At 42.4% G+C, this 15,963-nt stretch overlaps 1 protein-coding gene across 1 annotated transcript; it reads left to right on the top strand.

Annotated features, from left to right (window-relative positions):
• Positions 1-9,403: 9,403 nt before the first annotated feature.
• Positions 9,404-10,078, top strand: LOC127389160 (claudin-8-like). Its single transcript, XM_051629424.1, has one exon. It carries the CDS (start codon positions 9,404-9,406, stop codon positions 10,076-10,078), a length of 675 nt encoding a protein of 224 aa, XP_051485384.1.
• Positions 10,079-15,963: the final 5,885 nt, after the last annotated feature.

Raw genomic sequence — 15,963 nt, 5'->3', positions numbered from 1 at the left:
GGTATTTACCTGCAGTTTTATCAGAAAAATAAAAGGGTTTGGACAGGTAAAAATGTAAATCCAAGGAGCTGCATCTCCCAGGAATGCAGGGCTTGTAAGCAATCCCCAAGAGGAGAGCTCCCTGGAAGCCAATGATTTCCCGCTGCGGTTAAAGTGAAGACAGCACAACCCAGCACACGTCAGCCTCCCCAGATGCCTTCTTTTGCTGCTCTTCTTTTATTTGTTTCCAGCTGTTCTGCTAGCCCCAAACGATATCCTACTTTGTTTGCTTGTTTGTTTGTTTTTCTTTTATGCCTTTTCATGAGCAAATAACTTCTTTGAATAAGGTGATCCCTTTGGCTAAAATGTCTTTCAGAAAATTTCTTGTATGTTTGGATAAATACTATAAATAATACTGAAATGTTAAGAAAATGCTTCCTTTTTCTTGCTTCCACTCATCTGTTTCATCTAGAGATTGTTTCATTTAGTCATGTAGGTATTTCATGGTAGATTTGTAAAGATTTATTATGCGGTGTCCCAGCTAATTTAATGGCATATTAATCTGTGAATAACATTGCAGCTGGAACACTTTGTCTTGATCTTGAAGAGTTTTGGCGTTATAAGTGGGCTGGTGTTGCTGTTACTTCACAAGTGGATCTCCCATGGAATTTGAAAGAGGTCTGCTATGGGAAAACCTGTGAGAATATTGTCTACCTCTGCCCAGTGTTACTATTGGATGCACCAAAGGAAAGACAACAAATAAGGAAAACTTGCAATAAAGGAGAATGTTTTATCTCAGAAACAAACCTGGATGCATGGATTTCCGTAGCCTTCTCTTGGAAAAACTGGCTTCTCATGGCTTGGATGGGTGTTTGTTTTGCTTTGTAAAAAATTGGCTGGTTGGCTGGGCCCAAAGAGTTGTCGTGACTGGAGTTAAATCCACACACAGGTTGTGTTCCCCAGGGCTCAGTACTGGGGCCAGTTGTCTTTAATTATCTGGATGAGGGGATCGAGTCCACCCTCAGTAAGCTTGTGGATGACACCAAGTTGGGTAGGACTGTTGATTTGCTCGAGGGTAGGAAGGGTCTGCAGAGGAACCTGGAGGTTCAACAAGTTCAAGTGCTGGGTCCTACACTTGGGCCACAACAACCCCATGCAATGCTACAGGCTTGGGGAAGAGTGTCTGGAAAGCTGTCCAGAGGAAAGGGACCTGGGGGAGTTGGTCGACAGCCAGTTGAGCAGTGTGCTCAGGTGGGCAAGAATGCCAATGTCATCCTGGTTTGTATCAGACATAGTGTGGTCAGCAGGACTAGGGAAGTGATCGTCCCCCTGTACTCAGCACTGGTGGGGCTGCACGTTGGGTACTGTGTTCAGTTTTGGGCCCTTCATTACAAGAAGGAGACTGAGGTTCTGGAATGTGTCCAGAGAAGGGCAACGGAGCTGGTGAAGAGTCTTGGGGACAAGTCTTATGAGGATTGGCTGAGGGAACTGGGATTGTTTAGTCTGGAGATAAGGAGGCTGAAGGGAGACCTTATTGATCCCTACAGCTCCCTGAAAGGAGCTTGCAGCAAAGTGCAGGTCAGTCTTTTTTCCCAATTAACAAGCAACAGGACAAGAGGAAATGGCCTCGAGTTATGCCACAGGATGCTTAAATTAGATATTAGGAATTTCTTCATGAAAATTGTTGTCAGGCACTGAAACAGGATGCCTAGAGAAGTGGTAGAATCACTATCCCAGGAGGTGTTTAAAAGCTGTGTACATGTGGTGCTTAGGGACATAGTTTAGTGGTGGACTTGGCAGTGCTGAGTTAATGATGGGACCTGATGATCTTAAAGCTCTTTTCCAACCAAGAAAACTCCATAATTCTGTGATTCCAAATTGGATTGGCAAAAAGTGGCTAAAGAAGAAAACATTAAAATCCCTCAATTTATGATATTTTGATCCCTTCTTCAGTTTTTAAAATATTCCTAGTTATATGTACCTGCTTTTTATGCCTTTTTCTACAGCACCACTGACAATTGCAACGTTTACAAGGAGAAAGCTTTTTGCCCTTTGGACACTGGAAAGTGCCTTCAGGGGATTGCACCCTCATACAAAGAATATTTAGTGTGTGTTTAAGTTTGTTCCTTTAGGCCAGCACTCAAACCAATCCCAGCTGTGCTCTTATAAAAGTACCTCAGCCTGGATTCTTGAGCTGGGCTGTTTCCTGACCATGTTGAGTCCACATAAAATAAAAGAGATATTTACTGCCTTTTTATTTTTGCAGGTGATGAGTTCCTGTGTGTGGAAGCAGCTCCTTCCCTCCTGCTTCTTGAATGCAGGACTCCAGCCAGGGAAAAACATTTTCAAGCAGCAGTTTCCTCTGTCATCTTTCTCATCTTTTGCCCAGGGCAATTTATAAGGTGTGGCTAGTGAAAGATTGTGACACCACACACACTGCAGAGCAGTGGACTCTGTGCTCTGCAATGTTATTGCAGGCTCAAGGGACTTCGTAAACCAGCTTGCACATTTATGTCATCTCTCCTACTGTCAAAAAACACACTGTGAAGACTGAATAGGCAAGGGCTTATTAACACTAGGGCACTGCCTGGCATCTGGGTGGGCTTAACATGTAAGAAAACGAAAGGTTCGGATATGAGTCGGTGCTGCTGCATCTGAGGCTGGACAGAGCTCACGTGCATCTGCTGAGAGGAGCAGCCATGCCAGCAATGCCAGGCTCTGCTTGGAAAGATTTGTGGGGGAGCTCCAAAAACCTGCCAGCTGCTGCCTTCTGGCACAACATGTATATCATGTCACAGTGATTGCCATGCAAAGACTAAAATTCTAGATCTTCTTTTCTCCTGCTTGAGGATATTTATTGTGTTACTGGTTTGTCTGTTCTGTTTCCAGAAATCATGCCAGCATGTGATGATCTGATTTCAAAGATATTATTTTGCTCATCCACAAAAATCCACTAGTGCTACAGCCAGGTAAGGTATCACAGAGGCAAAAGTATGTTAGAAAACTCCTGGGATACAAGCCTGGGTTTATTCTAACACGAATGAAAAAGGAAAATCAAGAAAAAGAGTGGAGGAGCCTATCAAGAAGAGAAAAAAACAGAAGCAAGAAATACATGCTGTTCAACTAACATAAGGTCTTGACACCACGGCATCATCTCTAAAGCATACGTGTGCCCATTCTGTGGGTTGCAGATTAACTGCTGAGCTAAAGCAACAACACTTCCCTTCAGTCTTGTTCTAACTTCACACAGCGTGTATTTTGAATTTGTGGGTTTGCACCTCTGAGTCCCCCTTTCCTTTCTTCCCCTTAGGTTATCACAAACAACTGCAAGTTTACTGTTATGCCTCAAAAATGCCAGACTGTTTCTACCATACACACATTATGACCACAATGACCTTATTCCATCAAAAGATTAAACATCATTAATTGAATTGAAAACAATCCTTATCTCCTCTGAGCATTTTCTCTGCTAAACTCTGAATGTAGATTCTAGGCAAGCAGGTAAGTTTTGCTCTCATTTCCACCTGTGAAATCCTGCCACAGTTATTGCAGCATTTGAGGTATAAGAGGAGACAAGCACTGGCCAGTTTTATCTTTAATGAACTATCATGTCACACTTGTGAGAGTCTTATGATTCAGGATGGGCAGCCCTTCACAGCAAGAATGTTGGGAAGACATTCCCAACTAAAGACATTCCCAGTTAAAAAGAACAGGCTGAGGAACTTTTAGAAAAGAAAAATAAATTTAATATGGTGATGCTTCAGCTGGTTTGGAGAAGAAATGGCACAAATTACAGGTTTTATCCAGAGATTTAATACTTCTAATCAAATCAGCTTAGGTAACATTTAATTTTAAAGAAAGTTTGGCACCTGTAAATTTTAGGCTAGTTGCAGGAGATGCTAGAGAATGCTACTGAGGCAAATACCTGAACTGAATAAACTAGGATTTAAATTTTCTTTCAAACACATCAGTCACAGAATTTTTCTAAAACAATGAAGAAGTGTCAGACCTTCATGTTAGCAATCATGTCTCTTTCTGCATGAAGAAAAAAGCAACTTTATACAAAATACTTCATGTTCCTATTCAATTCACAGCAGAGGGGCAATGGGTTTCAGTGAGTGTAAGCTAGGTATCTGCAGTCAGAAATCCTGATAGGACCATTTCTAGCTCATAGGGAGAACCTGCACACCAAATGCTAGAATGTGGGGCCAGAAATATCCTATAGCCTACTCAAGATACATCTGTCCTGGTGCAGAATGATTCCCTGACATCTGCCTATGAACTTTGTCTAGTCTGCTTTCAAGCTGCTGAGCGGATCGCTTTTCCACCCCTTCCTTTAACATAACATTGTCTGCTATTAATTCTTATGAAGATTCAGCAACATAATAGGTAATTTCTTTGTATTCACCTCTTAATGAGGTTTCAGCTGTATCTAAAGGTGTACAGAGGCAGATTGCATAGCAACTTACCACCTTCGATGCTCTTTAGCCAGTGGGTATCTTCAGAAGTCCTGTTTTTGAACTGTGTGTCCCTGTTCTGAGTTAGGAAAATTATCTGCATGAACACTCCAGAAAACAAACAGAAGTTAAAAGCAGGGAAATTGAAAATTCTGAATCACATATTAATCCAAGGGGGACATCATCACATTTTCATGGGTTTCATTTATGGGATTTAAAGTGTGGGGAGTAAGAAAAGCAAATATGCAAAGTTATTTGAGATATTAGGCAAAAATGTCTTCTGCAATGCTGTTACATTTTTAGCCAAGGATTATTATTTTTTGCAATTCTGTCGTTGTCCCTTTTACCATCTAGACAATGGTGGTAAGTGATAGAGAAGGTACAGGAATGAAAGTTAACTCGATTATAAAGAAGTGGCTCTTCAGTGCAGCTGATTATGAATGTATGTGACTCTTTCTGCTTGCACTAGATATGTTGAACTGGCTTTTCATGTTCTAGGTAAAAGACCTTGGAGAAAAATAAGTGTCAGGTTGCCGTATACCTGAGGCGAGCCGTAGAGCAGTGCACATCCACTGAGGCAATAATAACAGCCTTCCAAGAAAGAAAATGCTGAACAACTTGTCTGACATCAACACTCCTTTGTTTTTCCATAAGAGAATCAATAATCAGAATACTTTTCAATGTGCTGCTGAGGCAGGGTGTAATTTTTGGAGGTGCTGAGCAACCAGTTCTTCCCCCTCTCCCCACCTCTCCCTCAGCATCAGTGATCACTGTCAGCACTTCACAACTCTGGAGCTAAAAAATGCTCTATGCTCAGGAGGATGAAGGACGTTATGCTTAAAACATATTTTCCTGGTGTTTTTTATTCCAAAACACCTTTAGTGGCTGAAAATGGGTCATGACAGGGACTTGGGGGCTGTACTGCCTGCTGGGGAGCAGTGGGTTCCCAGAGAAGCTGCGAGAAATTGTGCTAAGTGGCAGCTGAGCCGACCACAGTGTTACCTCCTCATTTCACCTTGTCTCCAAACTGCAAGCAGCATTCAGAAGAAAAGCCATGGAAGAACAGTGAAATCCCTTCTTACTCTCACGTAAGGGGATTCATTGGAGAAAAGTGCTACAGAAGTGTAAAAAAGATAAGGAAGCTAAGTGTACTGAATGTAAGGTCCTGTTTGAAGCTAACAGGCAGACCAAGAAAGCCCAGTCCTGGAACATTATGCATTTTCTGCTCTGTCAGTGCTGTAGTTCAATGGGTGGCTGCAGCTGACTCACTCACCTGCCCTGAGAGGAGGAAGGAAGGAGGGCAGAGCTGGGAACCCCAAGCAAGAAAACATACTGATCATACAGAGAGCTTGACACTGACTTTAAGGATATTAATTCTTTAATGCAGTGGGGAAAAGAGGAGAGGAGAGACGTTAAATTATATATGTGCATATTTTAAAATATAAAAATAATAAGATCCTGTGGCCAACAGTGAAATGATTAGCTGGCCACAGGTAGTTCTGATATTTGTCCTTAATGAAAGGGCATGTTTGAATATAGAGAATGAATAATGAGATTCTTGACTTACCCCCTTCCTGTACTTTAATTGTAAACAAGCAGATGTAATCCATAAAGCTGAATAAGATTTCCCCACATTTCCTTCTGAAAATGGTTTTAAGCAAGATAAGGCACTAAAGTTTAATCCTTCTAAAAATATGCAAATACTGAATCTTTGACCCAGACACAGTCTTACCATGAATTTATATGGGAGCTCTAATGGTTTTGTAAACTAATCAATAATGCAGTTAAATTATATTTGCTCAGCTAATTATTTTCCATGTCCTGTAAATTAGAACTTCAGTAGTCTCCAAGAAAAATCAGTTCTGCTGCTTGTATCACATTTGTGTTTACTTGCTGATATGTTATTAAAGTGCTTGTTTATTTGTTCTGCTGTAGGCTGGTAGCTTTTTCTGTGCTCTTTGAGTGGCAGCCATAAGGCTGCAAAGCAATGCAATGGTAAGTACATTATTATGTATTTAAAATGCCAAATCCATTTTAGCAGAGAAGTACTGCACATTCATAGCTTCTCCTCAAAATCTTCCTTGTCTTACCCTTGGAGGAACAGAATTTAATCACCTCTTCCTCCAAGAACTCTTTGGAACATTTTTGATGACTTAAATGAAGCTTGATTGTCTTCTTAGCCTTGTGACTTTGAAGGAAACAGCTTCAAGCATGGGTTGGATTAGATGACATCCAGAGGCTTCTTCTGACTTGAATTGTTCCATGATTCTATGAATCTGGTCCAAGAAATTTTCCCCACTCAGTTTTCCCAAAGTCCTGTACCCAGACCTGCATCACTTATGGGTCTGTGTGACAGGACTGGTTTGCAGCACACAAAGCAGCAAATTGTGATTTCAGTTACAAAGAACCAGACTCCCTCATGCTACAGCAGCCTGTAAGGTTCCTAAGTCAATACAGTAAGAGTTAGTGTGGACTCTCTGAATTAATGCATTGGGAATGCACACATTCCACCCAAAAGAATCAGGTCACCCTTTATTGCTGGCCAGGAAATGACACCCTTCACAGGACACTAGGGTTCAGCAGTAGGAGGAGAGTTGTTACCCCCCAGCATCCTGGCACCCGCAGCACACCTCACCTTTGGGAGATGGGCACTGCCCACTCCCCTGCACACACAGGCCACAGAGGCAAGGAGTGCAGCTGGGGTACGGGGGCATGGGGCTGCAGAGAGAACAGCCCAGGGGCAGGCAAAAATGGCATGGGCCTTCATCTCACTGGGCAGTCATGGTCCCTAACTCAGGAGGCTCCAGGGCCCCTCCAATGTGTGGCTCACAGACATGGCAAAAGGGCCTCAAACTGTCAGGGTAGACTGATGGATGGCAAGCAGGAGCCCAGATTGCAAATACACGTGGCAGGAGAAATGCAGAGCAGGCAGTATAGTTGCTGTGGGATCACACTACTGAGGACCACAGCAGTGAGGGCAACCCCCCAGAAAAAGACTTCTGCTTGACTTCTCATCCCTTAAAATGCTTTTGGAGCTGCTGTCAGACTAACTACACTTTTCAGGGCAAGGCTCTCAGTGCCTTTGTATTAGGAAAGTCATGCAGACAGCAGGTTTGATTTCAGAGATATAACAAACTCAAAAGGGCATAATGGAAATTTGCCTGGCCACAGATCAGGGCTCAAGGGAACAAGAAACAGAAGGAGAGGTTACCTGCCTTCATCATTCTAGCATGTGTTTATAAGAAGAAGCCTGCTGCAGAGGTTAGAAAAGCAGGTGGATATGAAAGCCAAACTGAATATGGAAAGATTGTAGAGTGCTTCTTACTTTCTCTTGCCTTCTAACCATAGTTTTACACACAGGAACACACTTAGGGAGCATAAATATTATATACAAGTGGGAGTTTTATATTTTCTCCATCTTTGATATGCCAAAAAGCTGGCATATTTAGCACTGCACTGCTCTATTTTTTTTTTCTTCATTTACTTTCTGTTTTCAAAGATACATAAATGGCAAGAAAAGAAGTAGATGCAAAAAAGTTCAAATGTATACCACAAGACTAGTATTTAACTATCTAGCTAATTATAACCTAAACTGATCTTTTACAGTGTAACAGATTAGTTCTTAACTTAGCATATGGAGTACTACTTTATTACAAAAAATCCTAGTTTATATCTTTCTTTTTTTTTTATTTTCCATATTAAGGCACATGCAGAGATCAGACTGAATATTTCATGCATATATTTGTGCCTATATGAGTTTGTAAAAAGAATCCACTGCTGCATGCTTGTTTGTTTGTCTTTTTTCTCTAGATTTTCAACTGCTCTGATATTCCCAAATTTCTTACCTAACATTTTGCAGGGTTGTCTGGTGGTCACATTATACAAGAACTCTTGAATCCACAGTTCACCTGTTCTCCGTAATTACATTTAGTTCATATTTTTATAAAAAAAATGTTATTCTGAAGTATTTGTACATGGATAAGTCTAATGCTTTCTGTTGCCCTAGACACCATCACAGTGTAATTGCTGGGTTTCTTTTTCCACAGGAAAACAATTTGCTACATAGCTTAAATCACCCTTCTGTAGACCTGATTGTGCGATCATTTAAGCATGTGGATATCTCCAGAAGCCTGCCTATTCCTATAAAAGTCAGCAGAGCCACAAAAATGTATAAGGCTAGATGTGTGTACAGGTATTAGCAAGATGGAGGTCTCTTATTGTTCCTTTCTACCTCTTAAATGTTCTTTGCAGCTTTGATTATCCTCTGCAGACCTGTGTCAGATTCAGAGCTACTTTATCTTTATTCTTTTGATTTGCTTTGTTCCTTGATCCTGTCACTGCAGTACTCTCCTTCAAGCTTCAGAAAAAAAGTACTTTAGGGAGCAGAGGCCCTGTGGCAGAGAGCACGGCTCTGCTTTCCTCCTGGCAATTTGCCACGGAGCTGAGCCGAGGCAGAATATTCTTGCTTGTTCAGTGCAACAGCTTCAATAACTGCACTGGTGCACACCTAGGTCTCCCTGCTGAGACCAGTCCATTTCCTCAGCATAAGCAAACCTGTAGACAGGTAACAGCTGGAGTTAAGGATAGGGCTTTCTTTTCTATTAATTTTTTAAATAAGCAACTTCCATGCAAAGCATTTTTCCTCAGAAGGTACATTTATGCTAAGTGACTCTTGCTGGTTTACACACCCCCTGTCCTTTCTCTTGCTCTGGAAAGTTGTTCCACTTGATTGCTCAGTTTGCCTCTTTGAGTCAGCGGTGGCAAGGGAATGACAAAGGCAATGAAGTTGCAGCCAAGTCCCAGGAAGTGCGTGCCAGAAGTAAGCTGATTTAAACTTGTGTCGGCTGACTCTGAAGCTGTCTTGAAACAAGTCACAAGGACTTCCGAAAACGTCGCTCATTTTTTTGCCAGCATTGTACGCCTGGATCAGGGAACCTGCTGAGGTGTGCTCACCTTGCAAAGGCAGCATGGTTGGTGGTGCTTTGCAGATTGCTGGGCTGCTTGTTGGCGGCATTGGCATGATCGGGACGTTCGCTGTTACGGGGATGCCTCAGTGGAGGGTGTCTGCCTTCATTGAGAGCAACATCATCGTGTTTGAGACCATCTGGGAAGGCCTGTGGATGCACTGCATCAGGCAAGCCAACATCAGGATGCAGTGCAAGGTCTATGACTCTGTGCTGGCCCTCTCACTGGACCTGCAGGCATCCAGAGGTCTGATGTGTGCTGGTTCGGTGCTCTCGTTCCTCGCTTTCCTGGTTGCGGTTATTGGGATGAAGGGGACATGGTGCATGCAGAGCAGCTGGCAAGCCAAGAACTGTATTACTCTGACGGCTGGGCTCCTCTTCATCCTCTCGGGTGCCATCGTGCTCGTTCCAGTCTGCTGGGTTGCCAACACCATCATCAGTGACTTCTACAACCCCATGGTCAATGTTGCACAGAAAAGGGAGCTTGGAGAGGCCCTCTACATTGGCTGGGTAGCTGCCTTCTGCCTCGTTGCTGCTGGAGCCATATTCTGTTGTCGTTGCCGCTGTTGTGAGAAAACCAGAAGCTATGAATACTCCACACCAACCCACTACACCCCTCACAGCCAGCATTTGCACAGGAACACTGAAAGTTCATACTCCAAAAGTCAGTACGTCTAGATGTCTCCTGTCTATTCCTATTTTCGAAGCATTCAATCTGTCTGGCTGGATTTCAGCTGGTGCACAAAAGGGCAGGCAGCAAGCTGCTTTTGCTTTCTGCCCTGTAAGTGCTGCTGCTGGGGCTGCATTTCGGGGCTGCAGTTACCCCCAGCAGGCTCTGCTGTGGCTGATGCTGCAGCAGGGACAATTTTAATGTATGGAAAGGTAGATGTTTAGTATTATTTTCATAGCAACTTGGAATAGCTTTTGGGTTGTATGGCTTTGCATTGGGTTGCATTGTATGTGTAAAACAGTAGTAAAGGGCTTAAAGTTCCACTGTGATATGAAATTCTGGCCTGTTGCAAAGAACATGGGAGTTAAGCAGCTGTTGTTTGGTTTTTTTTTTTTTCCTGCCTGACAAAGAGGGGATAACAGTGAATAAAGACAAGATAGTAATGATTTTAAAGAAAAGCACTTAATAAAGGGTTGTTTTACTGTAGGTTTAATGGAAGGCTGTGTGAATAATTTATTCAGCAGAGTAAGGTATGCTGAAATATATGAAAAATATCCCTTATTTCAGGGACTAAACATAGCCCCGTGTTCATACTAAATATTTTTTTGGGTGAAAATTAGTATTTATTTTGTAATCCATATAGGTCAAACTCATTCACATCCTTCTTTTCAGAAGCAGCAGAATTCCCTTGCAAACTCCTTGTGGCTTACAACATTTTGCAATATTGCACAGGTTACAAACATGCTGTTGGTTACTTGCCACAGGACTCTGTTTTTTATATATATATTTTAAATAAGCGTCTTTTGTACAATCAGACAGATACTTTTGCTGAGACCCACTCACATCAGCATAGTTGAAAGGCACAAAGAACATGAACACAGTGATAATTTTTTTCTCATAGTTCATGTCAAAACAAATGAAACAATATTTTTAATAGTAAGGTCATGTACTCATGATAAGTAACAATGCAAAAAAACCCCCAGGTCTGCTGAAAAATAATGTCCCATACAAATTAATTCAATAAATTACCCAAATTAATCAATAGTAGTAGTATTTTAATAGAATTTTGTAACCAATGAAAAAGTTGTAACTTCAGACCCACAGAAATTAGTGGAATTTTGCCTTTCACTAAACTGGGAACACAATTCAATTTGTGGTGTTTAATGGAGAACAACAGTCTTGTTCTAGAGTTTGATTGTTTTAAATATTTTACAGGAAGTTTATTATGTGATGTATTTTTCTAGTAAATTCCTTGGACTATTACTACTTGGAAATTCAGAAGCAAATTCTTCCTAAGATGTAACTCTGAACAAGCTAGAAGGAATAAAAATCTGCTCTAGAGCTCTCTTCACAGTGCTTTTAAGATACGTAGTAATATGTGCTTGATTATGTTATTTTATTTTTCCTCCATATTTTTAGGCAAATTATTTCTACATATGTGTTTGTGTAATGAGAATGGCCAGACTGTAATATATCACTGTGTGGCTGCACTTCTTTCTTATTCCTGCACTGATGATTATACACTAGTTCAGTCTGTTTTGGGGGGAAGAGTGTGGAGGAGAAAACCTGTTGCTTGCAGCACTTTGTATGAATATCCTACACAGAATTCCTAACTAGAACACCAGGTTTTATAAACACCAGGGTTTATAATGATGTCTAAAATAAAGTCACCTGCTTAGTTCGTCCCTCTAAAAGGCAGGTATAGGACTTTACTCAGAAAACTACATGTATATTCACCAGTGCCCTGTAGGTATCTCTGCTGTCAAAACACAGAGTGACTCCCATAGTGTGCACCTACAGGTCTGCCTCACTGAAAAGTGAGTGTGACACCTCTGTAAAAGCTACTGCTACATCAGGTGGTATTACCTGTTCCTAGTATAGCACACACAGATCTGGTTGTACAAACAAAAGAAGATACAAGAAGACTGTAAGAAGACTTCCAAAACCATCCACAGGACTAATGGGAACATAAGTCCAATGGACTGAGTGGGACTCTGAATTTTTAAAAAATATCACTTAGAGTTTCTCTATTTACTGCAAACAGTTGACCTTATTACAACGTCACAATTTGACTCAGGACTGGCAATTAAACCAGTGACAATAATGCTCTTGATCCCCTGCCTCCTCTCCCAGGTAGGGAAGGAGAGAGAAAATGAAGGAAAAAGACCTTCTGGATTGAAAATTAAGCTAGACAGCTTTAATTAAATACTACTAATAAAAGAAAATATATACAATTATATACAAATACGTTCAGGACTGTGTAAAAACCCTATTACAGAATCAAAGAATGATTCTGATTGGAAAAGACCTTGAAGATCATCAGGTCCAACCATAACCTAAATCCTCCAACTGTAACCTAATCTACCCATTCAGTGCTTAAATCATGGCTCTAAGCACCACATTTATATTTCTTTTAAACTCTTCCAGGGATGGTGACTCCACCACCTCCCTGGGCAGCCTGTTCCACTGTCCAACCACTCTTTCAGTAAAGAAATTATTTCTAATATCCAGCCTAAACCTCCCCTGGTGCAGCTTCAGGCCATTTCCTCTTGTCCTGTCATTATTCACTTGGGAGAAGAGGCCACCTCCCACCTCCCTACAACCTCCTTTCAGGCAGTTGTAGAGAGCAATGAGGTCTCCCCTCAGCCTCCTCTTCTTCAAACTAAACAATCCCAGTTCCCTCAGCCTCTCCTCAAAGGACTTGTTCTCCAAACCTTTCACCAGTTTGATAGCTCTTCTCCGGACATGCTCCAGCAATTCTACATCCCTCTGGTAGTGAGGGGCCCAGAACTGAACTCCCCCCCTCCCACAGCATCTCCCTTGGCGCACTCCTGAGCTGTGGGCAGTCCTGAAATATCCCGGAGAGACGAGCAGAGCAGACAGGAGCTGAGGGGAGAGTGATGTGGGTCAAGAATGCACTAGCCTGGTGATCAATGGCGATGGATGGAGTCCTCCCTGGATGCCGGCCATGAATGGAAGACAAGGGAAGTAGAAGTAGGAAGGAAGTTGACTCCCGTGATCTCTGACTTGTACCGAGCTTACATAGATATATGGAATAGAATGCTTTGGTCAATTTTGCTGTCTGTCTAATCCATTCCTCCCTACAGGAGAGCTGCAGACACGACTCTTCTGCTCCCAGTAGCATCCGAGGCAGCAGGTTTAACAAGTAGAGTGGTGACCTTGAAGTCCTGGCAGCAACACAAACATTCCAGCGCTATCAGTCCACTAGCTGGAAAACTTGGTGCTAGTTAAAAGAGCTTACTGAAGGGAAAAAAAAATCAGTAAATGGAAAACTGGCTTCATCCTGGCTCAAACCAGGACAAACATATAAATATATTTCCCCTTAAGTACCTCCCATGCACATCCAGCCATTTCCTTTAAATTGTTTCTCACCCCTATACCATATCTTCAAGAGAACTGAAATGAAATCTTCCCTTTTAACCAGAGCCAGCCTTCCCCAGGTAGTCTGAGCAGAGAGTCCCATCTAAGGGCATATAACCAAGCACAAAACAACTGCCTGAAGCAATAAACTTTAAACTATTGTAACCTGTGTTTTAGAACTAATTTTTGTGCTTACAGAAAAGATCAATTATTTGCAAAGTAAGCAGTATTGCCTCCATAAACGAAACCAAAGGTGTCTACCTTATTCCCCTTTGCCCTGCACTTTGGGCACTTGCATGCACTCCTGAAATGTAAAATGGATGTGGTGCCTTTCCAGGTCCATCTCGTGCCCTTGATGCTGTGGAAATTAATGCACAAACTGACAAGTCAGAGGAGATAATGCTCGTCTAACGCCGAGGAGTGAAGGTTCAAGATGCCAGTCACTGCCCTTTGATTGAGGAACTGGGCCTTCATTTATAATGAGCCTCTTCTGAACTTCTCCCACTGCTGCTGCAACGGCTGCACAGGTCTGGAGGGCAGAGCTGCCACCTGCATTTCGAGGCACTGCTCTCATTAGAGCTAGACAGCGAAGTGGTAAAGACATGAGTGACAGAAGAGCTGTGGTGTCAGGAGCTGCTTTGTGCAGGTGAGGCAGCGCCCTAGCAGAGCCTGAGTGCATGTGACCTTGCGTTTTGCAATTTTATGTGGGAATGAAGCATCTGACACATGAGGTTATCACACATCTGCAAATCCAGTAAGGTCAGCTGGATTTGTCCGTCTCTTTAGGATGCAGTCCTGAATAGGTGTTGTATTGCCCCATGTTTCTGAGTTACGTGGTGCTCATATGTGAGAGTTTATCGGCAGGCTGCTTGCTTTCTGTTCAACTCTCAAACATAACCAACTAAGAATAATAGGAAATGGAGCAGGGGGAGATTAGGAGAGGCCATATCTCAGTCTTCACAGCGTGAAAGACTCATTGCTGAAATATAAAAATGATCTTCCTGTGTCAGCCTGCAGATGGATGGAGACCTGCTGCTGCCACTGTCAGGGGCAGGTGCCTACAGAGCAGCAGAAGATCACAGCCAGTGTACAATTGTGCTTGGAGGTACCATCCCCACTTCCAGCCTCATGTACGCAGGGTACCTTTGTGCTTAACAAAACAGCAAGCTTGTCTGAAGTTTAAGTCTATCACTCAGGGTCATGCTCCGACCCCATAGAGCAGACAGAGTGAGCTTTCTGAGCATGAGGCATGATGCACAGCTCTCCTGCTGAGCTGGAAGAAGTGCTGCATAACTCCAGCCCTGTGAAGGTCCTGGCGAGTACCTACTGTCTTGACACAAGCATGTCCACTGCCCCAGTCTTGCCTGGCAGAACAGGGTTGAGCACCTGAACCGAGCCCCTCAACCAGCACCCACCTCTGTTCTGCATTTTGGCTGCTTCTAATCCCCAGACTTTGCCTGTGACTCTATCACAGATCAACAGCAGCAAAGCAAGCTGACCCCTTGTTAACCATTCTGCTTTCCTACTCATCCACTGCCCTGTGAAGCTGGTGGCCACAGTGCTTTCCTGCAAAGTATCAGCAAGGAACAACACCTAAGGGATGAAGGCCATCGGGAGTCCTAAATATGTGTTACTCAATAAATTAGGAGGAGACTGATGCCAACTAGTTTACTGTCAAAAGTCCCATCAGCACCATCATTTCCTTTCAGGAGGTGGTACATGTAGGGCTAAAAAAGACAAACAGGAGATGAAGACAGTGTGAATGGATTTCACTCTAGATAAGGTGATATCTATTAACTACTCCATGACTCTTCTGAATGGAAAAATACACCAAAATTATTCCTGAGGGACGTTTATGCAATAAAAACTTCTGGAGGTGGCCACTCTGAAGTGTCCTTAGCAATCTACCCCAGTACATAATTATGACTATCATTAACAATGATTTTCATGAAACTTAAATTAAATCTCCCCACTAGAAGCTAAGGCTGCTCTGTTGTTTCTTCTCTCAACACTAGCAGGCATAGAAAATAGAGTATTGCTTTCCTTTAAAGCAGGCAACCTTTTCTGTATTTCAGGACAGTTATCACCAGACCTCTTGAACCTCTCTTACTTAGCTTAATCATCTTTAGTTATTTCCTCACTGAAATTTTTTCCTCCTTAAAATCCTCCCCATACTTGTTTGCTTCCTCTGGCTGTTTTTGGCTGCTCCACCTCTTTCTTTCAGTTTGATGCTCAAAACTGGACAAAGAATCCCGAAGGAAGCCTCACTGCTACTGAAGACACTGAATATACTCATTGAATATACTCATAACATGGGGCAAACAATTGACAAAACCAAGAAAATACCTTTTTTGAATTCATTAAATACTTTGCACTTCTATTATTTCAGACCTCAAGATCACCACCAAGATTTCCTGTGCTGTGGAAATCTTTGACAGTATATTGCCCAGCTGGGTGTTTACTGCGAATTTCTTTGCTGTTGTTTCTCCTTTATTGCTAGGTCCCTGTAGGT

Source organism: Apus apus, chromosome 1 (genome assembly GCF_020740795.1).
Source record: "Apus apus isolate bApuApu2 chromosome 1, bApuApu2.pri.cur, whole genome shotgun sequence".
In the NCBI taxonomy this organism is placed as follows: Eukaryota; Metazoa; Chordata; class Aves; order Apodiformes; family Apodidae; genus Apus; species Apus apus.
This window is presented reverse-complemented; position numbering and strand designations above follow the sequence as displayed.